This window comes from Epinephelus moara, chromosome 17 (genome assembly GCF_006386435.1).
Source record: "Epinephelus moara isolate mb chromosome 17, YSFRI_EMoa_1.0, whole genome shotgun sequence".
Classification (NCBI taxonomy): Eukaryota; Metazoa; Chordata; class Actinopteri; order Perciformes; family Serranidae; genus Epinephelus; species Epinephelus moara.
In genome coordinates, this window is record NC_065522.1 from 14,731,627 (window position 1) to 14,758,975 (window position 27,349).

The 27,349-nt window shown below is 39.5% G+C and overlaps 1 protein-coding gene across 1 annotated transcript; it reads left to right on the top strand.

Annotated features, from left to right (window-relative positions):
• The first annotated feature begins 18,118 nt into the window (after nucleotides 1-18,118).
• LOC126404554 (caspase activity and apoptosis inhibitor 1) lies at nucleotides 18,119-22,855 on the top strand. Its single transcript, XM_050067842.1, has 6 exons — nucleotides 18,119-18,312; nucleotides 19,889-20,080; nucleotides 20,952-21,036; nucleotides 21,829-21,886; nucleotides 22,003-22,070; nucleotides 22,198-22,855. The coding sequence occupies exons 1-6, from the start codon at nucleotides 18,208-18,210 to the stop codon at nucleotides 22,692-22,694; spliced, it is 1,005 nt and encodes a 334-aa protein (XP_049923799.1). The 5' UTR covers nucleotides 18,119-18,207; the 3' UTR covers nucleotides 22,695-22,855.
• Nucleotides 22,856-27,349: the final 4,494 nt, after the last annotated feature.

The following is a 27,349-nucleotide window of genomic DNA, read 5'->3' on the forward strand; positions in this document are numbered from 1 at the left end:
AGAATAAACCTAACCGGGAGTTGACTGGAGTTGGAGTTGCGCTAGAGACAGAAAGTTGGAATGTCACCTTCTGCTCCTTGGCACCTCGACTGGGAGGGCCACGGAGAGTTCAACGGGGCACAGTGGGGGCCCCTCTGAACCTTAGCCTCAGGACAGATGGCAGGTTTGGACCCTTGGACCTGCTAATGAGCAGGTCGTGCCAAGTGGTGTAGGACACGGGGACATAGGTTAGGTTGCTCCATCAAAGCCGTGATCTGCCATGTTGATGGGGTGATGCCACGCCCATCTGCTAAGCTGACAATAACATACAGTGCAGCAGCTAACAATGGGTCGTCTTTATTCAGAAAATATGACACTTTTTTGTAAAGCAGTACACTGTGGCCTAAAAAATGCCAAACTGATCAGCATTGCAGCTTGGCTGCTTGGCTCTGTGTGTTTTTGTCCCTGGTTGAAGTGTGCAGGGCTCAGCTGGATTATTTCCATTTGCCAGTTAAGCAACATTTAAATCAAACGTCCATGACAGTTTCTGGGGTTGTTTACATGCTGCCAGGCCGCTGTCAGTGGTCTTTTGGTACAAAATGTCCTTTTAGTGTGACCACCCTTCCACTGCGGCTCAGCAAGGAAACACTGCTCAAGGACAGTTTTCAGATTTTTAAGGAGCACTGTAGTAACATGCAGATAACGAAAAAATGTAAAACTCATTGCTTGTTACTTTTTTCAAAAGTAGTATCATTATTTCACTTATGTGGATCACACCAACACGTTTTTCCTCACAGTCCAAGTTATTAAAATTTTCTGATCTTGTGGATTTTGTATTTCCATATGTGGAGTCAAGTTATAGAACAGTTTGTTCACAGGGATCACTGCTTACTTTCTCTTATTATATACAGTATTTTTTATTTTTTGGTTAATAATAATGTATTAATATGTAAATAAGTAATTATTAATTTATAGGTACGTGGAGTGTATATAGATAGATAGATAGATAGATAGATAGATAACAATGGTACATTTAGAAAAGTCTAAGGTAAAGGTTTATTTATATAGGGAAGTTGTCTGTTTCTTTTCACTCAGTGACTTATGGAGAATGGGTGGGATTGAATAAGTTTATATGAGTCCTTCCACTCCTTTTCAGAAGTGTAAATTAAACTAACTACACACTGACAGTTCGCTTTTTCACTATTTTCATGTTGTTGTTTTTTACTGTTCAAAATAGATAGATAAAATAGAAATAGAAAATTACTCCCCCGCCAACACTGATTCGTTACACTACTCGCTATATGACTTTTCTGTAACAACCCATAAAATTGGCAATTGCATCCTTTCTCTTCAAAGTTCGGTCGTTGCACCTCTGTGTGAATGTCAGGATAGTCGCTGGTGTTACACTGAATTCTGTGACCTGTCAGAATTCATGACCCAGCCCCTTAACCTTCACCCTAACCACTCAACAACTCTCAGACCTCATTGATTGTTTAAGGGAGTCTGGTACTGGGACACAAAATTGGATGAGTCAAAGACTTTAGTGTTACACTGGTAAGCGCAGTTAGGGATATAGTTTGGAAATTAATTTTTACCTTGTTGCTTGCAGCCAGAATTTCCCGAAGGATCTGTCTAAAAGACAGAGAGTCAGTCTTGGAGACACAAGCTTCATTTGTTCTTTGTCACTCTGAGCCTGTCCAAGATTAAAATCCGCTTTTGGTTGTTCAGCCAGTGCAGAGCTACAGGAGTCCTCTGCGGCTGAGGAGGGCTCACCTTTGGTGGAGTGTATTTCCTGTAGTAGGTGTTTCAGGAGGTTCAGTTTACATTTCCTAACAATGGTCTTGTCATCTTTCCTCCCGACAAAGTCAAAGTAGTCGGAATATCTCCAGCTGCTGAGTGTAAGCTTTTCCATCTTTCTAGCTAGCTGGCTGCTTGGTGACGTGCATGTGCGACAATTACCATAATGAATCCAGGGAAGTAATTGATTGTTGGATTTCAGATCAGTAGGGGGCGACCACAAAAGTAAAGTTGTAGCAAGTTAATGTTTTTGAGGTAGCTGTAATCTTATTAGTAATTCATTTCATTACTTGTTGCGGGGGAAGGTGATATTATTACTCACATGTTACTGCCCGATTTAGTTCGTTAAACTCCATGTATGTCCTCACCTACTCACATTCTGTACCATTTCTATGATTACAAGAAGGCAAGATGTAGGTTTTCTCCAAACTCTAAGCTGGAAGGAACTCAATGACGCATCTCCAAATTCTTTATTTCCCTTTTGTAATACATAAAGTAGTACAGTGGTGAACAAAATGACAGAGGAACATAAACAGAACTGTTAAGAGAAACTGGAGAGAAGCTTCTGCAGCCACAAGTTAGCAGTTCACCGCTAGCCCAACTTATACACACCTTTGGCTTCCAGAGTCTTATGAAGGAGAATCCTCTGTCAGCAGCAGGTCATGCACATAAGTTCCATGTTTTTCTCAAGCATTTGTTTTATGACGATGGCAATTAATGAATTTTGGACCAAAAAGACCGACTAAAGATACCAACTTCACACCCACATCTTTATCCTCTACTGATCTGGATATATACTCGATTTTGGGACCATGTCTGTGTGTGAAAAAAGAAGTGTGTAAGCACCACAGGGAGTATCCCTGCCAGGAACCATTTTCACACCTTAGACATCTGCATTTTACACCTCAGATGGGCCTCCAAATTGGTCACTGCAGTAGATTGAAACTTTGATTGACTAGATGTAGGCACAGGAACATATGAGGTCACATCCAATGAAGCATTATCTGTACTCTTAACAACATTAACTTTAACCCTTGTGAGATTTATGTAACTGCTAATATGCATATGTTATTTCTCTCAGATAGATGTGCCAAATGCCTCATCTGCAATTCTGATGAATCAAGACGGGCTGTTTCATGTCCAGCTCGAGCCAAAATGCTCTTTGTTTGCTTAATTTGTGAGGCTTTTCATTTTGACAGTGAAGCAAAACCATGATCTGCATTCATATCCGCCCCGGTTATCGATCCGACTGTTGGACTCAGATATAGAGCTGTTTTATCTGAGGAGCGAACACTTCAGCTGCGCCTTGAAGAATAGTGCGAAACGGCTGATATTGGTGGGATAGACAGGCCGCATCATGGGAGCTCATTTGTAAAGAGTACAGGTGTAAGGAGGAAGAGAAGAGACAGGTAGGAACTTGTGATGGATGATGAGGGTACACAGTGGACCAGTGACAGGAGAACATCAATAGTTAAAGCATCAGTGATGTATTGCATTTTGTAGTTTTGCAGCACTCAGTTGAAGTTGAAAGTAGTCTGGGGATTGCAGCAGCCCACACCCAGTGCTTTGCTTTGTCATATTTAGGAGGCGTGATGCTTTTGAAACATTATTGTCAGGCATAATCAGTCATCAGCCTGCTCACTGGAGGCTTTTTTGTTCCTCCAACCAAAGAATTGAAGGGCGGCTGATTGACAGTGCATGACAGTCCCTCACATTGTAAGCCATAGTCCCAGGTCCTGCGTATTTGGTATTGCCCTATAATGTGTGTGAGTTCATGTGTGTGTGTGTGTGTGTTTATACTCTTAACATATCCTGTTAAGTTTTGCTCAGAATGCAAACTCCTTCAGCAACAATGCCCTGCTTTACCATCACATACACTTGCGAACGTGAACTGTTGCAGATCAAACAGAGCCTCCAACTGTTGTCAGCTCCAAAGCCGCAAATGACCCAAATGGGCACCTTAACAGCCAGTGTTAATATTGAGGGTGGGGACGACTCTGGGCAAGCGCAGGGGCATATGAAACGGGGGTTTGAGGGTCCTCTACCAGAAAATTTAGAGCATCAGACACTTAATTTCTTACATACTGAACATGCATTTTACTGCATTGGCTTTTCTGCATCAATTTAAGGGGAAAATATCTTTAATTCCATCAAAATAAAAGTCTTCTGCTACTTTCATGTTTTTATTGGTGGGGGCAAATGCACCTGTTGCCGCCGCCCCCCTCTGAAATCTACACCTATGACTCTGAGTCCTTGTCCACCTCCTTTGCCATCAAACGTTGTATATTTTTGTCCCTTTTAGGGCGACAAATTCACACACATCTCCATGCATTTCTTTGTGCATTATTTCTCGGACCTTCCCTGATTGAAATGACGTATTTAGGTGCTGCCCTGATTGCACCCTAATGCTTTTTCAAATCCTATCTGAGGCAAGCTGTGGTGTTTTTCTCTACAAGAATAAATTCATAAATAAAACTAATAAACTGTAATTAAAAAAGAAAAGAAACAAATTAATTAAGCAAGCCTAATTTAATTACTGCTGGTTTTTACTGCCTCAGAATATACAGTCAAAAGAGGCATATTCATTTGTATATAATTGTATAAATGTGTCAGTTCTCTAAGTGTCAACCAACCTATTTTTCAATTCAGAGCACAATGAAATAAAATCACATTATCTATACAGTGTAGAATTAGAAATATAATTGCGTTTTTTACCAGCTGAGTTAATGTTTATGTAGTTGATGGTGATATTTAGTGACAGGTTGCAAAAAGAACACTACTAGATGGTCTATAGCCACGCTAACTGCTTCCTGAGGCTGTACTTAGATGGTCCTTCGAGCTAAATGCTAATGTCAGTGTGCTAACATGGTCACAATGACAATGATCGGTTAACATGGACAGTTTAATTCCCTTTTCATTCGGAATGAAAGTTCATTCCTATTAAAAGTGATCTTGTTAAGATATTTTTTGGGGCAGTTTTGCCTTTAATTGATAGGAAAGTCAAGTGTGAAGGGGGGAGAGAGAGAGGGAATGACATGCAGCAAAGGGCCACAGGCTGGGGTCGAACCCGGGCCGTTGCGGCAACAGCCTTGTACACAGGGCGCCTGCTCTATCCACTAAGCCACCAACGCCCCTAAAGCACGGTCTTCTATCTCCCTTCTTCGACCTTCTACCTCCCTTCTCCTCCTACGAAGCATTAGCAGAACAAGGTTGTTGTCATGGGTTGTAAGAACGGCGTCATCAAGCATCTTGTTATCCGGAGCGAGGACTACAGTCAGAGATATTGGATAAAGCGAGATACCCCACTCAGCTCACTTCCTGATTCAGTGACGTCAGCGCCATGCCCCCGTAGGAGACATGCGGCAGCTCTGAATGTGTTGTCGTCAATGAGGAAAATGAACGTGTTCACAATTTATGGTCAATTCTTTCGCCCTATAGTCACTAAAGTAAATATTGGGTTCATTGTCCAAAAGCCACACATCTTACTAATATTCTGACACTAAAGCTGCATTTTTCATCCGCACAGATCAAGAGAAAGTTAACTTTGTTTGAGCCCTGTCCGTCTCAGAAAACAAGTTCTCGCGAGATCTCATGATCTTGATAAACAGGCGGTAAAATCAGGCGCAAATCACAGTTACAGTGGGGTATCTCCTTTATCCAATATCTCTGCTACAGTGTTTTCTTCTGGTAAACGTAAACACGTAAAATCCGCCCCGCCCCCTATCCAATCAGAAACCTTCCCTGCCCCAAACCTTGCGCGGACCCGAATAAAGGCGTAGGTTTCACTGGGGCGGGGGGCACATATGGATGGAGCTTTTGGGGTCCTTAACCAAAACTTTTAAACTATTAAACTTTTCCTTTTACACTTACAACACGTAATATCAGTTGCATCAGTTTATGGTGAAAGTGTCTTCAAAATAAAAGTCCTTTGCCACTTTAATGTTTATATTAAGGAGAACAAATGCACCCCCCTTGAGCATTATATAGTTATTTCCCTTTTTTTTATTATCACAAAATCAGACATACATCCATACATTTATTTATTTGTGCATTGATTCTTGGACCGTCCCTTACTGAAATGCTGTATTTTAGGTGTTTCCCTGAGTACCCGAGTGCTTTTTCAGTGTTTATCTGAGGGGGGCTGTGATGTTTTTCTCTACAAAAACAAAATGCAATTAAAAACAAAAAAGAGGCAAATTAATAAATCAAGCCTAATTTAATTACGGCTTGTTTTATTTTGTCTCAGTATATACAACAGTCGATAGTGGCATATTCATTTGGATTTAATTTGTGTAAGCTAAATGTGTCAGTTTGGTAAATGTCAGCCAAACCATTTTTCAAAACAGAGCTCAGAGAAATTAAATCTTTCCTCATCTATACGGTGTAGAATTAGAAATATAATTGCGCTTTTTACCAGCTGAATTAATGTCAGTGTTAGCTGATGTTGATATTTAACGACAAAAACAGACCACTACAGACAGCAGACAGTCTCCAGTGACGCTAACTGCTTTCTGGGGTTGCACTTAAACAATGCTTGAAGCTAAATGCTAATGTCAGCATGCTAACATGCTCACAGCGACAAAGAGAACATGCTAATAGTTAGCATAGTTTTAGTATAGCATAGTCAAATGTGTAGGTTTTGCTTTAACATTTGGGGGTGGGGGGCACATATGGAACAGAGCTACTGCATTAGTAGCATTAGTTTAGCATGTTAGCCACGTTTGCTAATTAGCACTGAACACAAAGCATAGCTGAAGCTAATGGCTAAAGACAATGGTGCAAACTGAATAATGGCACAGATAAATAGGCTTTTTCTACAAATTATTTCTGTTAAACTCACAATGGGCAATTTCTTTTTTAGTATTCATATCAGGCTTGACATTTATGAAGTGTAGCTAATCAGCCATCTTCAAGGTTCCTCCTCTATGCCTTACGTCAGCCCTGCACAGTCCACGCCACATTGTCCTCAGCCACAGTCAACACATAAAGTAAATCAATTTACGCCATGCTTAAAATTGTTCTACAGCCATTGTGTGCAATCAAAATCAAATTGAGAACGATACGCTGAAGTTAATATTCAGCATAGAGGGGCTTTAATATACACTTGAGACTCACAAAAGACAGTTTTGTCCAGACGCTGCCCAGACTCCTGAGTAGTCACTCCCACTTGTTCCTTCTGCTGAGCCTCGTGGGAGAGAAATTATTATTGTTCTTTTCCACCTCCTATAGCTCTGACATTTAAAGATTCTTAAATAGGAATTATGTCATATATAAGGTTCACTGTACACACAAGACATTACAGACATCGACATGTACATCCTTAAGTGGAGCAAAACACAGAGGAAAAGCTGTAAATTATGCTCTGAAATACATTTCAAAAACACATCTTTTTCTTTAAAAAACTAATTTAAACAACATCTATCACGGACCACCAGAAATTTTGGGTCGATGCTTGTCACAGCATGACATCATACTCATATTGAACTGCCGCTGCATCATTGTTTCTGGGCAGCAAAGAGCCAGGCTGTTTCTTCTGCAATGAAACAGTGCCATCTATGGAGATACTGAGTGTAAGGCCTGGATATAATGCAGACAAACCTATGGCAGTCCTGTTAAAGCTTTAACACATATCCTCCTCTATAGAAATACACTAAAGGGATATATATATATAAATACTGTGTGCTGCAATTTTTTTGTTTACAAATGTTTTAAAAAGGATGCTCTTGAAGGTGGTGTTCTATATATATATTTTTTTTTTATCTGACCTGATTCAGATTTCCTCTCATAGAGAATTTAAGAGATAGAGTGAGTGGAGAAATTGCTCCAAAAATTAGTCATGGATAAATCCAGGGCTTATGTGACTGTAAATATCTTTCTGACAGTTGGAAATGGCACTAATATGTCAGGCTTGGCTGCTGTCAATCATACTTAAAGGTTGCTGCGAAGGCTTGTCCCTTCAAAGCTACCTTGGGATCTGTAGGGTACATATTAGGGTATATTATATGTTTTATACAGTGATTCATGATGTTTGATTTTATTGCTGTTTGGGAACTTTTAAGTGGATGTAGCCAATTTTAAAGATAAAGGTAATTGTGAGTTGTGACATTTTTTCCATCAGCCATTGCAGCAAGGATTTACAGAACATTTTATCATGCTTTTAGGCTCCTGCAGCTTTATAGTTGAAGATAATAAGAGAAAAACATAATTGTGTCTGCTTGCTATGCTACTTGAAAGGACAGTGACCATGCCAAGTTGTACAGGAAGAAATAATCATACATTAGATAGTATATCTAGGCTTAACACGTATATTTTCTCTAATTGGAAATTATCTTTCTACAGTTTAATAGTATTTTGTGAAATGAAAAGCAGTTTTCCACATCACAGTGTTGCTCTGCTGCAGAGGGATAAAAAAGCAATTCAATGCAACACACTCCTGCGAAACTAATGACATCCTCATCTGCCTTAGCTCTACTTTGTGTTTAATGCTAATTAGCAAATGTTGCTGACACACTGAACTTAGATGGTGGACATGGTAAACATAAGCAGCGAAACATCAGCATACTGTATATTAGCATTGTCATTGTGAGCGTGTTAGCATGGCTGTAGACTCATTTCTAGCCTTCTTCTTGATCTGGGTGTTGTAGAGTGGATATGATACATGTTACAGTTACATGTTGTATTGTTTTACATGTGATGAATGTTTTAATTTGCTGGTGTCTCTACTCTCAAACCAGTTTTGTCCTTTACTTTAAGTACTATGTTTCTGGAAAGTTGCTCTGATTTTGGTTGAAGAAGGCAGCCAGGTGGTAAGTATAGCCTCAGACAGTCCCCAGGCAAGCAGATAACAACAAGCTCATCTCTCTCTGTTTCTGCTCTCTATTAAATGAGAAATGTATGGGCCCAACCTCGAGGCTGAGTGTCCTGGGAGTGAACCAGTGCCCGGGGATTCTTGGAGGCTAGGGGTTGGCCCTTGAGGGCCAAGAGTCTGTCAGTTTCCTTCCCAATCTTAGCCCTCAATTACTGAATCAAAGGCGAAAGGAAGACCAAATCCCATCCTGTGCCTGGTCCTCATCTCACCCTGCTAGACCCGACAGGCTATCTCTCCCTGCTTGTTCACTCTCTCTAACTTGAACGCACACGGAGCAGAGCTCCTGGGAACCTTGCAAGTGAGCCGCTGGTTGTGCTCCAAAGAAGCTTCAAAGTTCATTGCTCTTTCTCGGCAGGAGTGCAGCTGGGGTGAGTTCCCGATATCTCCTTACCTTTTTCCCACACACTCCTGTACATGTTGCTTCTTCCTAAGCTGCTCCCACATGAATGTGTGCAGATGAGACATGTCAGTGTCATTTTCATCCCTCTTCCACTGCGTTATCTCCCAGCCTGTCCTATGAAGAAATGCACTTTTTATCTTATTATTTAGTAAACAATTTCAAGGCTTATAGCATAAGTAGTGAGAGGCTTATCCCAGTAGAAAAAGTACTGCAGTGACAGCTGAGTATGACTGACATCACTTGACTGGTTTATGTGAAATGCACACCGACTGTGAAAAAAGCCTCCTTTTTTTTTTTCCTCGGGTACACTGTAGATTTAAGATGGATATTCTCCAGATGATTTCTGCTTGGGATGGAGGAATGATGCGTAAATTTGCTCCAGCTCTCATGAGAAATAATAAAAGCCAGTCTGAGTTAAAGTAATGCATTATGGTGTTTGGCAAACCAGAGAGTAAAGAGAGTAAAGCATGAACATTATGGAAAGTCATATACTCGACTTATCTGTCAGTTATGGTTTAGTTTTCTATCGATAGAGGTGAAGAAATAATAATTTTGTGACAATACCTTCTACAATAGTGTAGCCTACTGTAAATGTGTCTTATCTCTAATACACTGGAATGAACAACACTTAAAAAACAGTTATTTTGATGAGGTGTTTCCTGTGAAATAAGCAAAAAGAGAAAATAACAATATGAAACAACACTCACACCAGAATTCAATTCAGTATTGAGCTTGACGGTTCATTCTTGACCTTGAAAGCAGCAATCGACAAAAGAATCTCAACTCAAGGTCCACTGACTTGCTTGTTCTGGAGCTTTTCATCACACTGCATATTCCTCATCAGAAGACTGAGTTTGCTCAGTTGCCATGGAAATTTAAATGTGGAAACTTTCCATGATCTTGGGCACTTTTCATCCATAAAAGTTGAGCTTGATGGTTCATGTTTGGCCTTTAAGTTGCAATCCTTGAGATTTCAGTCCTGGTTGATTTAACAAATGCGGTTTTATAAGACAGCAAACAATCAAACAAGCAGTACCTGCTTTGTCAGGAATACAACAGAGAGCAACTGTTGTAACAGTTTACAGTGCAGCCAAACAAACTCACATAGATTGAGTTATCAGTCAGTACTACAGTTTGTGCAACTGCAAACCAGTATCAAGTTAGTAACACTGGATTAGATGCTGCATCGTTTCCTGTGGATCTGTCATGCATAGGCAGATATTTTCAGTCAATTGCAGGAATGGCGGCCACAAACAAACAAACAAACAAAATAAAAACGAATACATAAGGAAGTAATGAGAGAATTGTAATGCATTTAATGGATATTGCTGATCAAATGGCAAACATTAACAGTACCAAAACAGGGTTTGATTTCATAAAAATCTTAGGGTGGGTTCACACCTAAAGGTCAAGGCCTGAATCGAACCAATGTGAAGATGATGCATCGCTTCAACTTTCCAGCTGGTTTAGTTTACGTTTACAGAGGCAAAACTGAAATGGTCCAGAAATGGCTATCCAAGGCAGACAACAATCAAATTTTTTAATTTTTTGTTCCAAAAGCTTTTGACAGCCTCTTATAGTCCTCAACCTTTAAATAAACATTGTTGGAGAAAAAAAAACAACCTAGAGATGTTTGGCAAGTTTGAATGTTAACATTTTATTGTTTTGTCAACTGAGTCAATATTCTTTTTTTATATATATATGTACATTATTAACTTATTATAATATTATTTTAGACTTTCTTCAAGACCCCACATTATCATTTCTTTATTTATTTATTGGTTGTATGTGGGTACTTCATCCAACAAGGGCAAAGTCGAAGTGGCGTGAACTGCGTTAGTTATATACTCTTCATTTACTCTAACTGCAGCTATATCTTGGAAACTTCTCCTAAATGTACTTTAGGCAGTAACGTCTGTCAGAATTTTAATCGTGACGATCCCTCACGGCTCCCACATGTTTGTCTTATTCCAACAAGGCTGTACACTCAGCGCACTTTAACATGTCTAATTCAAACCTCAGTGGGCTCATGAATATTGTAAAGTTGCCTCCGCTATAGTATACACTGACAAGTGTAAGCCACAAGACAACAGTGGTCGAGTGTTTCTCTTTTTCTGTTTTATCTGTTTTGAATTTCACCTGATTCAAAAAAAACTTCACTCAACAATGTCCGCTGTTTTTGATGAGCTACAGCTCTCCTAAAAGTCAGTGCGAAGCAATTAATAGATTTTTAATAGACATCTCTGGCTTTCATTACTCAAGGCAACAACTGTGTAAACACTGACTTGTTTTTGCAGTCCCCTAACAAGCTGCCTAGCAGCACCGTGGAGAAAAGCTGCTGCTTAAGTGAGAACAATTGATATTTAAGTTAGCAACATGCTGAATGAGGGAAGCAGGAGAGCTGTTGTGTTGCGATCCAGAGCCAGAAAGAGAGTGATTAGTTCTTTAGTGACATTATTTGGTGTTTTTATGTGCTGCTATCGGTTGTTTTTAAGGAGAAGACTTAAAGCTGTTGAAAGTGAATATTAAGCCAATATGTGCAATATGTGCTGTCTTCTTCAGTAATTGTTTATGATTACATAGCAGGGTTATTTCCAGCCATTTAATCTTTTTAATGCAAGTCAGACTCCTTAGTCATCCCTGTGAATGCAAACAAACAAGGGTATTACAGCTGCATTTGTGAAGTTGTTTTACCTCGTTGTCACTGGTGTATCGTAAAAATATAACGTGAACATCAATATTCATTTTCCGAATTGATGAGGTATTGTCAGCGTCAACTTTAACAATCAATATTGCCTTGCTTTCCTCAAATGTTACAATGTTGGAGCCCCAAACTAAATTTAAACAGGCAAGGACACAGCAGATACAACTCGTCATATTAAAAGAAGCAACTCTAAAATGTGGAGAAGAGTAGTTATTAAGAGAAACTGTTATCCACTGGTTATAATTTTACAACTCCTGACAACTAATACGTTAGTTAAATTTAATTGGTGACAACTGTCAGCCCGCTGCACAAAGCTGTGTTAGGATAATTGAAGCTTATAAAGCAAAGTGTTATCGGGGACGACAGCTGAGGATACTTTCTGTAAGCACAGTTAGGGACGCTGGACAGCCATTAAAATGGGCTGAATTAAGACTCCTTCTTGCAGTGATTATTTTGCTACGTTTGTTCGTTTTGCTGTGGAGCTACTGGGACTCTTCGGTCATAGGAGGATATTTCTGCAAGATCTGCTGTCATCTCTCCAAACCCTTCAGTGATGGGCCATTATCTGTATAGCTTCATCTTTGGACCAGTGACATGATATCAAGGCGTCTCAATGTCAATAGTCTCTCGAAGTACTCAATCTCAAAGGACTAGATATGAGATGTTGTTAAGTAGGCTCAGATGTGGTTACATTTTTCTGCCACTTAAAGCAGTCAGTCGACAGTTGTACTGCTGTACCACTGGATCTCTATAAGTAGCTCGAACTACCTACAGTATACAGGGTGAGGAAAAAGATAATAAAAAGGAAATGATAATAATGATTCTAATGTAGGGATTATATTTAGCTTTGTGAGATGAGGGTCTAAAGGATAAACTAAACAAAGTAAAGTGTCCAGTAGAGAAATAAATAAAGAAAACATGGACTGTTCATGTTGCTTCTGGGGTATGCCTCAAATATCTGGGGAAGGTAGGTATTTTATGAACAGTGTCCACTATGATATTATGTTGTTCCTCATTATACACTTCAACAAAAAAAAAAAAAAAAATCACGCAGCTCTCTCCGTGGAGATCCTCTCTAAAATAGTTTGAAGCCACAGTGCCTCTTTTAGCTGATCAGTGTCCTTCCAATTCATCACTATCAGTCTTTTAGCTGTCATGCATCTGCTTGTTAAAATGTCTTTGTTGTGTTTAGACAGTGTAATTCAAAAGCAACATTGCTGGATCACAATGAACAGCACAGCGATGATCTATCCCAGGGATTGCATGTTCTTCTCCCAGAAGGTTTTTCCTTGAATGTGAGCCCGTAACATATGATAAAAATACCTTCATCTTATGTGCAGTTCCAACAAAGATCACAGTCAGATACAACCATCCTCTACAATCGAACAAGGGTGAAATTTGTTCTATGCACAAAATTATGATTGATCATTTGGTTTGTCACCAATTAAGATGCTTTGTGAAGTGTTTTCCAGACACAATCCCATTCTTCAGTTTCCAAGGATGTACCTTAGTTAGTTTCATAAATTCTTTGAACAGCACTTCAGTTTTTTCCTGATGGGTTGTTCATTAATTTGTTTAATTAAGAGGTAATCTTGTCCTTCTGTCTGACAGTGTCTGTTGTGTGCTGGTGTTATGTGCAATACATGAATGGCTTATGTGCAATAGGCTACTGTTGTGTTTTTATGGTGTATACTTCATTTCTTCTGGACTGTTATTGTAAGGCAGCAATACTTGTGCAACTCCTGAGCCCAGGACAGATTTTCCTATGGGGGTAATTTAGTTTATCGCATCGCATCGCATCGCATTGTATCGTATCGTACTGTACCGTATCATATCGTATGGAATCGTATCGTATTGTAACGTGACGTGTTGGATCGTACCAGATAGTATCAGTGGCACGCCCAAGGTGGGGGTCAGGGGAGGCCGTGCCCCACATAATACATTTGCTGGCCAATGGCCGATATTACTGCCTTTAAGGACTGTGGCGTGCTGAATTTTTCAGCTAGCGTGAAGGTAGTGGTATCTTAACTGAAACTAAACAACCATGTTGGCATAGCTTGTCGGGAAGAGGGCTGAACAATGCTCCAAAGTTAGGCTAAATTTTGGCAAGAGAAAAACTGCGATCTTCAAAGGGGTCCCTTGAATGAAAATTGGTTCTATGGGTACCCACAAGTCTTCCCTAAACTTGGAAAGGCTTGTTCCCAGTAAATGTTTAATGCACGCCTTCATATTAAAGCGTTTTTTTTGTCTTTTAAAGAGAAAGGACAATTTGCCCTAAAGAATGATGAACTGCCTGACATGTATATACAGATACGTATCACACTAAAACAGGATTGTTGTGGAACTCAAAGTATTACCTGTATCGGTATTAATCTATGCACATCAGATGATTACTAACATTAACTGTAAAATATGAAACCAAAGTATATTAGTATTCCTTAATTCTCATACTGACTGTGTCATTTCAATACAATCTGGCACTTGAAACTGTTACTTGGGGCAAACACTCATCTAGAGCTTCCAGGGCGCAATTTAGGTTTTCCAGGATAGCGAAGGAATTACCAGCCCTACTATCCCTATGATTGGCTGGTACTCGTTGCCTTTGTTGGTTGGATTGGTTTAGTTTAGGCAAGAGAAGGGAAATTGGGCAGTGTTAGGGTGAGAATGTCAGGGTAGACGGGTCGTTCTTTGTTACCGTATGAAGTGCAAATTTGCTTTTAGGGCTTGGCTACCTGTAAATATTCTGTACTATACATATCAGTAGAGTAAGTGTTCAGCTGCCAGGCTAAAGGTAAGGGATGTGGGCCGTCCTGTAGCCTTGCTGTCCCGGCACTGACCTTTCATATTCCGGGAGCTGCCCATTGGTCTGACAGCCCATTGTTCCGACCATATTAAACCCATTGTTCCGAAGTCCGTTCCGAAATCATCATGATGCGCTGTGGTTAAGGTCTGGTTAGGTTTAGGCACAAAAACCACTTGGTTAGGGTTAGGGTTAGGGGGGTTAGGGTTAGGGTTAGGGTCAGGAAAAGATCATGGTGTGGGTTAAAATGAAAAAGAAAGTGACAAACACATAAGCCGTGAGCCTGCTTCGCCTCAAGCCTTTCCCAGCTGGGAGCCATTCAGCACTGCGGACCATCGGACTAATGGGATGTCGGACCAATGACATGGGCCCCCGTAGTCCAACGCTGCTTAGTGTCAGTACTCCATTGACAGTTTTTTTGTTGACATTGAACACGCAGACAATAACTTCAAACAAAACTATCTAAGAATAAAGTGTAAATCAACTGTCCATCTTCCTCGCTGCAGTCAGACACATCTCTCGTCAACTTCTGTCCTTCACCTGGTCCAAATGGTCTCTCTTAATTGCTTCGGTTCGCCCCCCTTTCAAACTAACAGGCTCTACACCTACATGTAGATCTTGTTGTTGTAGATCGTTGTTTCAGCAGTCAAGAATGCCAGTGGATGCCTACGTAAGAATCGCTGGGGTTGTATCATTATATGGATATATTTTAAAGTATCAAATATTGTACCCACAAGCTTAAGCAATCAATTTAATTACAATTTTGTATTACTACTGACCTCCATTCAGATCTTGGAATAAGAGTTGTTACCAGCACTGACTTCACAAACTTTTCACAGTGGTAAAATAAGATGTATTTTTGATATTTAAGCAGAATAATTGGCCAAAACTTTAAAGCACAGTTTTATCTGAGTCTAAGAGAAAGTCTCAGTTATGTGTCAGATGAATCGGGGTAAAAATGCACAGCTCCTCTCTGAGTGGCTCAGTTGGCAGAGAAGTTGTTATTCAACACTAAACAATCCCACTGTCAATAAGTGTTGATTTGACGAGGACAGGTGTTGATTGGAGAGTTGTCTGTTCACACGTGGAATTTATATAAATTCAAGAAAAGTGTTCAGAGGTGCTGAAATGAGTAAATGTGACGGGTGTGGATATAAATAGGCACTAGAATAGGGTTGATTTGAGTGCTCCAACTTAAATTAACTGATTTTCTCTGAAAATAAGCTGAAAATATGTATTTACTAAGCAATCTGTGATGATTATGATGATGCATATGATGCTATATACTTGGATATATGGTGCAAATTTCAAACAGGAGAAGGTTGGTAAATATTATTATTAACTGCTCCTTTTCAGCTGTAAAATCATGAAAATAAAAGGACTAAAAACAATGCTGATTCCCCTGTCAAACTACAGACACACTCAGCACACATCTACTTCATTGTTTTTTGTGCTCCAGACTCAACTGAATGTACTTTGCACTGTGTTTTGTACAATTCTCCCGTGCTGAGCTTGTTTTAATTTAGTTTCTTATTCACTTATGTTCTCAGTTTTTCCTTCTTTGTTTCCTTTGGAGTGAGCTCCGCTAGCTTTTTAATTTCACTTTCAGTCTTTTAAATTTTTTTTTTTTGCTTCTCGCTGTGATTCCTCATTTTACTTGCATTATGCAGCTAAACTAAATCAAATGAGGAAAATAGCAAAAGCATTCAGCACACTGTTGTACATCTCTTGATTAGCCAAATTTCAACAGCCTCTTGATGTGTATTCAACAGACACACTTTTGAAGACAAAGCGAGGATCATGAAACACTGTTTCTGTGAGCAGCCTCCACTCTGACAATGAGCTATTGTGAATACAATTGTCTCATATCACAAAACTTTGCAACATATGTTTAAAATTGTTTGGCTGCAGGTCTCTGAATTTACACACGAACGCACACACATATACAGAGTGTGGTTGTTTTCCTGATCCTTCTCATGCCTCTCCAATGCAGTGTCCCCTTCAACAGTGCCAGCTCCATCATTGCCCTTTTAACGAGGTGATATCCAGACACATGGGAGCAGATGTTGCAAAGAAAACACATTGTGACGTGATTGTGATCGATGCGCACCTCCCACCATATCCACTGCATAATTTGGCGGATGGCATCAGGATAACAACCTGCATTATGTGGAGACAGCTGTCGCCATGGCGCCCGGGCAGCCATTGCATTGGCTCCCGCCTTATTTCAGGCAGAGGCGGAGAAGCCAATTAGGGTGATTTACAGCCTGCTTGTGTCGTCACCACCTTGAAACCTGTGTCTCGGTCCAGCTGAATGAAATACATGGCTACCTGGGTGGTAATAAGGAGGGCAGACTGAAGGGAGTTGTTTATTGCTGAAGTGTATTGTTATTCTGCTCTTAATGAGAGCTTGTTCTTTAAGTTAAGTTAATGGATTTTTGGGGATATAAGGACTGTGTTGCTGCCTACAAAAGCATGTAATATACTGTATGAATATTAATTGTATTATATTGAAAAATGTACCTGCCTGGGGATATATATTTATATATCATCCTTGTGTTGATCCTTTAACTGTTTTTGATTCATGTCACAGTTTTACATATCTTCTACAGGCCATGCATAATGCACCACAGCCAGAGACAGTGCATTTTCATATGTCTCATTGTTTTGCATAATTATAAGCCCAAGTTCCGCAAACATTTGTTACCTATGTGTCATTATTATGCCACCCCAGAGTCCTTTGTAAATTCCTTTGAAACAAACACGCATTACCAATGAGGATAGCATCATCTGATTCTAAATGTGAGAACCTGAACGATGTAAATGAGCAGCGGCAGCAGGTTTGAAGGTTGCTGCAGTAATGAATCCGATACACTGCATTTGATGAAATGGTGAGGCAGATGGAAACTGGGAGATGGCAAGACCGTGTGAAATACAGGAAGAGGACTTGTGATTGACTGTCACTACTAATCCGAGCGAGCTTTGAAGTGTAAAATGATGATGGGATACAGTTTGAATGTATTTGCACTTCTATCGACAGCTTGAGAGGTCACTGGAACGCCACATCAAGGTTCAGTCAAAATACAGACGCCTGTGCGGCTATAACATTAACAGAATGTGGTGTAGCATCAGACTGACAGTCTTTGTTGTTGTGGCCAGAGGAAGACTTGTTAGCGAGAGTGTGGGAACTTACAGCTGCATTCACAAATGATAGACATATGGTTATAGTCAAGCACTGCAGTGCTCATTTAATAAGTCTGCTTGTGAAGCTTTGCCACAGTTGTAAGCAATTCTGAGTTTATGTACAAGATAATCTAAGAAAGATACAAAAACGCAGTCACACCTGTGGGATAAATAAGGATGTCATGATTATAAATAACATAAATTAACCAGATGGAAGTTGCTGATGGGTGTATCAAAAGAATTTCCCTTTTTCTTCTTCTTTTCTTGGTAGATTGAGAAATGAAGGAGAAACACCCCAGCCCAGGAGGTGGCGGTGGCTGAAGACATTGGGCTGTTAGGTCCTCGACACCAGAAGAAGAAGTCGTCGCTCGCTAATGACGTAGATTCCCCGCGTCATTCAACTCAAACTACTGAGCTCGCCTGGAGCTCGCGAGTAAACAGCTTTCTGGAGAAGCACCGGTGTGTTTAACTTAAAAATGCTCAAAAAGAAATCAAGTAGCGCTGAAAAGAAACGGAAACACTCGCAGTCGGAAGAAAGACACGACAGCAACAAGCGAAGAAGTGCGGAAGCTAACTTGGAGGTGAGATATTCAAGCTAGCGTCGTGCTAACGTCTTGTTTTGTTTAGACTACAGTAACGTTTTATCCGTGCTGCCGTAGTTCGGTTTGTTTGTAGACCTGTAGGAGACGAAACAAAGAGGCTTACCTTAAGTAAATTCCTTTAACAAGCACGTTTGAATGTTGTGCTTAACTTGGGCGAGCTGTGGTAGTAACGCTACATTTGTTTGAATTAATTAGCTTGAAAGTTTTTCAGCTGTTCATTCGATGTCAGTGTTTTTTCTTTATTTGCTACATCATAACATGCACGCTACGATTGTAATGAAGCCAAATAATATTTTGGGACTAACATCCCCAGAAAGTAATATGCTCGTTAGCTTCTTGTTTTGTTATCTCTAGAGGGTTTAGGTAGCTGTTTAAATTAATATAGGCTATGGTACTGTCATACTTTTGGCTTCTGTAGCCTGCTATTGAAGATGTTGTAGAAAAACAGGGTGTCTACATGTCCTTAAAAAATAAGTTTTCTTAATATAAGACCTTAAAAAGTCTTGAAATTGATGGGTCTTAAATATTTTCATTCACAATGACTGTTTACAATCATTGGACAGACTGAAGAGTTGCAATAATAAATAGCATTCATGACCGTGATGTGATTTTGTGTTCTTTTTACATTAAATACATTCAACGCAATTGTTGTTATTTTTCCTTGCTGTTCATTTTGAGCTGAAATCAGTGTTTACTTTCAAAGTACTTACACGTGTGTGTGTCTCTCTCTCTCTCTCACACACACACACACACACACACACACACACACACACACACACACACACACACACACACGTATACACCCTAACAAGTCAAACATGGAGCAAATAAATTTATCAGACTTTGGCACAGTCGTTTTTGCCCAATAATGTTACCAACGAATTACAGTAAACTGGATGTTTGATTTATTGCACTACAAAAGCTTAAATTTAAAGAAAAAAACAAGGGGTTTGCCCAAGGATTGAGAATTTCACATCACGTTCAAATTCAAGGTAAAACTGATTTAAACATTAATATGGCATGGACAAAATGTTAAAAACACCATAGTGTAATTCAGCACAGTTCAGTAGTGTCACAAACTACACCCTCTATGTGAACTGAACATGATTAATTAAAGGGCATAGGACTTGTTGGAGGGCTGTTGTATTACTGCATTAGTTTTAGCTTGATGTAACCACTAGTCAACTAAGTTTAGGTTGCAGCTGTGTGATCTGCATATTCTTTTCCATTTTAAGTACTTGGTAACACAAATCAGTCTACGGGAAAACAGTTGAAGGGTTTTTAAGTCCACTTAAGGTCATTTTTACAATTTAATGAATACAAAGAAGTAAAAATGGTTTGACACAGAATGCAAGTCTACACACTGTTTGATTTATTATCATGTAATATTATCACACAAAAAAAGAAAGGAAGAAAAAGCAGAATCTGAAAAACCTTAAACACCTTTTATTACAGTTTCCAAAACCTTTACATCCTTCATTTTGCTTACTCTTAACATCTTTCCTCAATAACTCTAGACACTTTGTCTCAGTAACATGTTGGTTTCCCAAAGCAGGACTCAAAGGATGAGCTCGCTGACGCAGAGCTGGACAGGATTGGCAGTGACATTGAGGAAGGGGGACTTGACCTCAACCTGCCGTTCAAGCCCATCACTGCTTATGCCGCTGACAGGCGGGAGATGCTGGAGCAGTGTCTGCGTGTGCTGGGGGAGAAGAAGCTACGGAGAATGCTGCCTGATGAACTCAAGGTGATTGTCTGAGCTTGAAAGCAACATGTTATATGATTTTGAACTCATGCTCTCAGTATGGTATGTATGGAAATGCTATCAGTGTTTTAAAATTTGAGACTCGTGTGTTTTCATTTATAAATAAAGTATGTGTCAAGTACTGATCAAAAGGCATTTGTGGAGCAACGGACAAAGGCTTAACCGGTCCAAGGAATAAGCCTCATTTATCAACAGTTGCGATGTAGCTTTGGACTTCCTTACATGTTGTCTTCAAGATGTCTGTCCACGGATAACTGAGGCAAATGCAATTTGCTGTCACGGTGCATTTTACTGGCAGTAGTTTGTGGTTTTAAGAACCACATTTTCTGCTTTGCCAAGTGTTGTCTTCCAACATTCATGGCCATATTTTGTACTGTTGGCTACATTACAACAGCACCAGCCTTTGCTGAAAAAGCAACAGGACTTTGAGCAATAGTGATCATTGCATGAAAAGGTTTGTTCCATCTTTTTGTAAGCACACACTGTATTAAATGTCATTGCATCTGATTCAGAAGTCACCTTTATATACATTTTAGTTTTCCACATCACTTAAAAAAAAATCACTTTAAGTTAGACAGGGAATTGCTGTTAGTTATTTAACATACTCTGTGTTTAGTTGCTGGTTATGTTTTTTTATCTATAGCTATAAATTAGCTATGGAGATGTATCGTAAAGAAAATGAAGATAAAAACATACATAGACTTGTGTCGACTCTAGACATTTTTGAACAGATAGTGATAACAGTTATGTAAAACAGATAAAGATGTCAGACTGTAGACTTCTGCTACTTGCTTGGGAGGCTATCAAAGCAGCCCATTGTCAAAGATACTATTAAACACATTGTCATTCACAGGACTTTAGTTTAGAGGAAATCAAAAAAATGTGCTGGGAGCAACTGGAGCCGATCTCAGAGAAAAATCTTTTACAGATCCTAGCAGGTAAGTTTTACAGCTACATACTTTGTGGAACGAAACAATCTTTAAATGGTAGTTCATTCCAGAATTAAAAATACGTATTTTTTCTTTTACCTGTAACGCTATTTATTAGTCCAGATTTTTTTTGTGTGAGTTGCCGATTGTTTCAGATAATAAAGATGTCTGTCTTTGCTTGAATGCAATGGAACTAGATGGCACTACATTGAAAAACTCAACAGCAATGTCTTCTTCCAGATATCATGACCTAGTTACTCAAGATAATCCACAGATCTTGTTGTGAACAGTTTCATGTAGGAACTATTTTCTTTCTACTGAACTACACCCACCAACTGTATCACCACACAGAAGGAAGTGTGCATCGACTGTTGGCTCAACTAGCACCACTAAGTTAACTAAAGTTAGAGGAGGACACCATTGATGTTTACATCTCGCACTGTCACGAGCACCAGCCTCTCCTCAATGAGTAGATTCATGTGTCCTTCTGCGCGGTGATACAGTCGGCAGGTGTAGTTCAGTGATAGGAAAATAGTTCCTACATAAAACTGCTCACAACAAGGTCTGTGGATTATCTTGAGTAACACTCATGATTTCTGTAAAGAGACTTTGCTGTTGAGTTTTGAGCCTCTACTTCCATCATATTCGAGGTAAGGCCGACATCTCTAACATTCGGCAACTCACACCAAAACAATCTAGATTGATAAAAAGCACTGCAAGTAAGAAAATATATGTATTTTTGTTTTTGGGATGAGCTGTCCAAAAGTATGTCATTCACTTAAATCTGCTGTTTGGTTGCAGGAGAAGAACTGACATCTGGAAATGGCGACAAAAACACAGAAGAGACCTTGGAGAGCCAGTGAGTGAACAGTTTGAGAACTATCAGGGCACAATTTCAAAGTGAATGTGGAGTGTGTTTTCATGCTTTTCTCATACTTGCGTGTATTTTATTTTTTTCATTTTTCCCACATCAAGGCAAGACAATAATGTGGACTCTACATCTTGCCTCAAAGACACTGCAAAAACTGAGGACCCTAAGCAAGGTAATTAATACGTAATGCGCTGGAAGAACATCCCCCAGGCACTCAATCAAAGACTTCAAAGACAGAAAAAAAAGCTTTAAAAAGGGGCCATTTTACATTTAAAATCTTGGTGTAATTTTCTTTACAGAGGGTGGCGGTTCAGGAGAGGAGAGCGACGTCCTGAGCATAAACGCAGACACTTACGATAGCGACATAGAAGGGCCCAAAGAGGAGCAGACTGTTAAAGCCGTGGATGGAGCGGTGAAAGTAGCGGACAGCAGCAGGGAAGGCGCTGACCCAGTGGTAAACCCTGACCCAGTGAATCCTAAACCTCCCACGGGCTCTCAACCAGCGGAAGGTGGAAAGAAGGACATCCAAAGCGACATAGACAAAAGCGTCAGTGAGATTTTAGCGTTTTCGTCCTCTTCAAGCAAAGAGGAAGCTAAGGAACAGAGTGCACCTCCGCCGTGCACGGATGTTAGTTTACCTGTTCAAGGCGCACCTGTTTTGGGGCGCGCGCCTGCAGCGTGTCGGCCGTCGATTCAGCAACTGGAGCTCCTGGAGCTGGAAATGAGGGCGAGGGCCATAAAGGCTCTGATGAAAGCAAGTGATGGGAAAAAGCAGAGCGTGACAAAAAATGTGTAGCATGTTTTGTTTGTTGTTGGTTGAATGATACATGAAATCATGTGGTTCTATTACTCCATATTGGAATGATGTGACTTGGGAAGTTAAACACACCAAGGCTTGTCCTACACCTACTGAATGAATGTCTCCTGGTATGATAAACATAATGGAGTTTCCAACTGTATTTTTGTCTATGGCCACTAGATGGCAGTGTTCACCTGCCACAGTACAGTCATGGTAATGTGTCCAATATGAGCAGAAGAGAGCAGGAGATGATTTATCTGCTCATATAACAGTCAGAATGGTCACAACAGCTTGAAAGTCAAGTTTCCCTCAATGATGTTTTTCAGTTATACAGTTGGGGTAAAAATTTGTCAATTTTAAGAGTGTGAGAATATTGGTTGTTACGTACGTAGGCCGAGCTTTGCCAGGCAAAGTAGGTGGCGGCAGTGTTGTGCTGTCATTTACAGTCGACACACCTGCGATATTTCTTCACCAAACACCTGTTTGACTTGTCAGGCTGAAGTGTGCACTGGCATCTCTCTCATACTTGCATCTTCTAAATGTTAAGGCTGGTCTGTTACAACAGGTTAGGCAGAGACAACAAAAAAATACAGCTCCCATGGCATTACAGATAAAATACAGAGGAACCCAAAACTGAAATAAATCAAAGATAATTAGACCAGCTGTCCTCAACCGATACATCAAGTTAAAGAACCCGCCACTGCTATCCTCTGGAGGAACTTTAAAATTTTGTCTTTCTGTGCGTCTATGTAGCGGCTGGAATTAATAGCATCTCTCGCCTAATGTAGTGTTTTTGCTGTAATTTATTCCGAAGCTGCTTTGTTCCTGTATGTGTGCAATTACATGCAGATGCAGAGCAAAACAGCTCTCAACCCCACTACCCCAAAGGAGACAATGAAACGTATGATAAGAAGCCAGTTGCCTCCTGGGTATTTGCATTTAAAAGGGTTATTTCATGGGAGGAAAGAGGGTGGAGAGCGTTAAATGTGTCTTTTTCTATGCATGCGTGTGCAGGTATCTTTGTACTCATTGATGATTTGAAGAGGAAATCGTCCACTTTAGTAAAAAGGGATACATGATTCTAAAGTGCTGGTAGTGTCTATGATTGGTGAGTATTTATCTGTGTCATTTTACTGCTATTAGAATGCCAATTATGATTTGGTATGAGCAGATAAATGGCTTTTTAAGCAGGCATCAAAATGAGTGGGCTGAAAAATGGATTGATGGAGTTGAGATGATGCTGTTTTTGTTGAGGGAGTACTTTTTGATTTCAAATGAACCTCTTGATCCATGTTAAAATATTGAGGTATGACGCTGCCATGAATGGTGCTATTATGAAAGTCAAAAAGAAGGTTATGCAAAAAGTTTCTGTGCTCTCTGATTCATCCGTTTAATAGCTGCACCTGTCATTTTCCTCAGTGTTGTGACCAAGCCTCTGGTAAGTGATACTCATTACACAATAGTCCTCAAAACTTTTAGGGTGGTTTATACCCTCAACTTTATGTTTAACTTTCTCTATGTGACTATTGCACAAAATTAAAGAGAATTTAGGCCCCTGCAAAGTCAAGTTTTCTCGAGGGACTCTCTAAAATGTACCATGGGAAGACGTGGTCCAATATATATATTAAAAAAAAAAAAAAATAGAACTGATTGTGCATTGACTGTACCTTAAGTTCACTTTGTAATGTATGTACACTCATATAGGTGTTCTACATTTGGGAAGTTGTTGTATCTCTCCTAAAAAAAACCAAACAGTTCAGACAAATACAAAATGGAAAAACACATAAACAAAGAAAAACACTTTGACAGTTTTGGTACGTTTGTAAGTCTCTTGGTCCAACACCTTCAGGTCCAGAATAAGATATATCAACAATTAGGTCAACTTAATGGATTGCCATTATAATTTGTCCTCAGGCTCAGAATAATTTGACCCTACTTTAATCTGGCACTGCCACAAACAGGTAAATTGACCCGCTAACATGCTAAATGATAGCATATACATTAAATTATTGACATTTTGAATTACATGCTACCTTTTGCATCCTGGCATGCTAATTTTAGCTTAAATGTACTTCAGTCAACATTACTACTGTTTTAGTGTAGTAATGTTGCATGCTGAGTAGTGATAGCATTCCCATACAAAGTTAACAGTTACGTGCTAACTGTAGTATCCTGGATTTTAACAATTAGATCTAAATCTTAATCCTGGTTACTTGATTTTAACATGAAGAATTACTTGCCAACTATAGTATCCTGGTACCCTGATCTAAACAATAACTGTAGTGTCCTAGCACTTGGATTTTAACATTTAGAATTACATGCTAATCACAACAACTTTATTTTAACATTTACAATCATAAGCAAACATTAGTGTCCTGTCACCTTGATTTTAGCATTTAGAATGACATGCTAACTGTAGTATCCTGGTACTTGGATTTTAACATTTAGAATTACATGCTGACTCATGGTACCTTGCCTTAACATTTAGAATCAAAAGCAAACTGTAGTATCCTGGCAACTTGCTTTTAACATTTAGAATTACAAACAAAGTTTAGTATCCTGGCAACTTGATTTTAATGTTTAGAATTACACTGTAACTTATCCTAGCACCTTCATTTTCACATTTTAAATTACATGTTAACTGTAGTATCCTGGCACCTTGATTTTGATATTTAACATTTAAAATTACATTTTAACTGTTGTATCCTAGTACTTGGATTTTAACATTTAGAATTACATGCCAACTCCTGGTACCTTGACTTTAATATTTGGAATCACAAGCAAACTGTGGTATCCTGGTACTTTGATTTTCACATTTAAAATTACATGTTAACTGTAGTAGCTTGACACCTTTATTTTCACATTTACAATGACATGCTAACTCATACAGCTGGGGTTTGATCCAACACCAGTGTGCCGGAATATAAGTACAGCTGAGGGCAGGGTTAGGGCATCATTATTTATTTATTTTTGCCAAAATAGTGGTAAGGTTCAATAACAAAACTGTCTTTCTCATTCTTTTTAATCCAACAATTTAGTTTTGTGTGTGCTCTGAGCATTACAGCCTTGAACCCAGGTAGGAACACTTCACTGTCTTTGCTGTTGCTAAGGCAAAATAGGCTCACCACTTCCCTCCCCAGTGTTTGTTTTGGTGCACATTTCTACTGTTTTGATATTTCCAATGTTTTTTATTTTTCAGAGCACATTTTCATTCTTTTTTGTGTGCTTTCACTGTTGTGTTTTAGTGTTCGCAGTATTTTTAGATTTGGGGCACATTTGTCTTAATGTTAGTGCTTTCAGTGTGTTTTGTTCCTCAGTAGCCACTGGGGATTGTAGAAGTAGCACTGGAAACATAAGTATGTTTGTGAAAAAGAGGACCTGTCAGTCCAATGCAAAACTCTAGATGTTACTGTGGCACCGCAGAAAAACCGCAAGGACAAAAAAGGGATGAAAAATGTTGATGTCACTTTTTTAAGAACACATCCTGTTTGCATAAATAAAATAATTCTCTTCAAATTTCCTCTGTAGCGTCTCTGTTCTTTCTGCAGCGAGAAATTAAATTGAACTAACAGCTCATGCTGACAGGCAATAAATAACTTAGCACCTCTGTATGACTAAATGAATTGATTTCCCCAAGCAATGACTCATCAGACACATTTCATTTTCTTCAAGTTTCAGACAGCGTTTTCCTTAACAAAGTAGAAGAGATGTTTAATGTCAGATGTCGTTTGTTGTGATTAAATGTCCAATTCTGTAATGGTGCTAATTGCTGTTGCGCTGGCAATAATCATGATTGCCATCTTATGGAGACTCTTACTCGAGGAATAGTGGCAAGATAACTTGCGCATATGTTTATTTCTGGCCCTGATGTTGTAGATTCTCTGGACTTGATGTGGTATGTAATTTGAATGGAGGCTGACTGTGGTCTTGGAAAAATGGATCCTTCTGTTCCCTGTTGAATCCTCTGCTGTTGAATGGAAAAGAATGACAATTGTGGTAGTTTTATCTCAGGTGCGCTGCACATCTGCTCACTATTCACTTCATTTGCGTGCATAAATGCTTTGCTTTTTTTTTCCCCGTCAAAGCGGCATAAGCTTGGCAGAACCCTTTTTTGGAAAAAAAAAAAAAAAAAGTGAAGTGGATAAGTTGGCGCTATTAGAAAGAGAAGAGCCCCCTTTTTTTTAGTCACACTCCAAAATCCCTGAAAGAGAGTTGAACATTTGATATTCCACTCCTGTGTAGCATCTGCATTTTGAGAAAATTCCTCCCCTCCACTGACTCCTCTGACATCTGACTTTCAGATTCCATGCATGCTCTCTCCGCATGGGTTTCCCCCCCCCCCGCTTCAACTTCGGGGTCTGCATTTAAATGGTGCATTAATACCATCAAACAACCATTGAAATTCTGTTGGGTAGACCAGCAAGCCAATAAAGCAAAATGCTTTTGAAGGATATCAGAGACATCAGGCGAGATGGATGACCTCGCACAATCAAATCAGCATAATCAAATGAAATATCACAATATTACATCAAAGCCAACTCCCACCGCGACAGCAACTGCAACACGATCAACAAGCTGAATCCTGGGGGTATCGGTGCTTTCTCACTGAAATATTGTGTTTGATGACCTCTAGTGAATATATTTCACAACTT

What these genes read in the sequence shown, in the direction of transcription:
- LOC126404554 (XM_050067842.1), top strand. Translation starts at nt 18,208, where the DNA reads ATGCTCAAAAAGAAATCAAGTAGCGCTGAAAAGAAACGGAAACACTCG. An exon ending in TCTTTTACAGATCCTAGCAG is followed by an intron (nt 21,037 to 21,828) that starts GTAAGTTTTACA and finishes GTTTGGTTGCAG; the next exon opens with GAGAAGAACTGACATCTGGA. An exon ending in GAAGAGACCTTGGAGAGCCA is followed by an intron (nt 21,887 to 22,002) that starts GTGAGTGAACAG and finishes TCCCACATCAAG; the next exon opens with GCAAGACAATAATGTGGACT.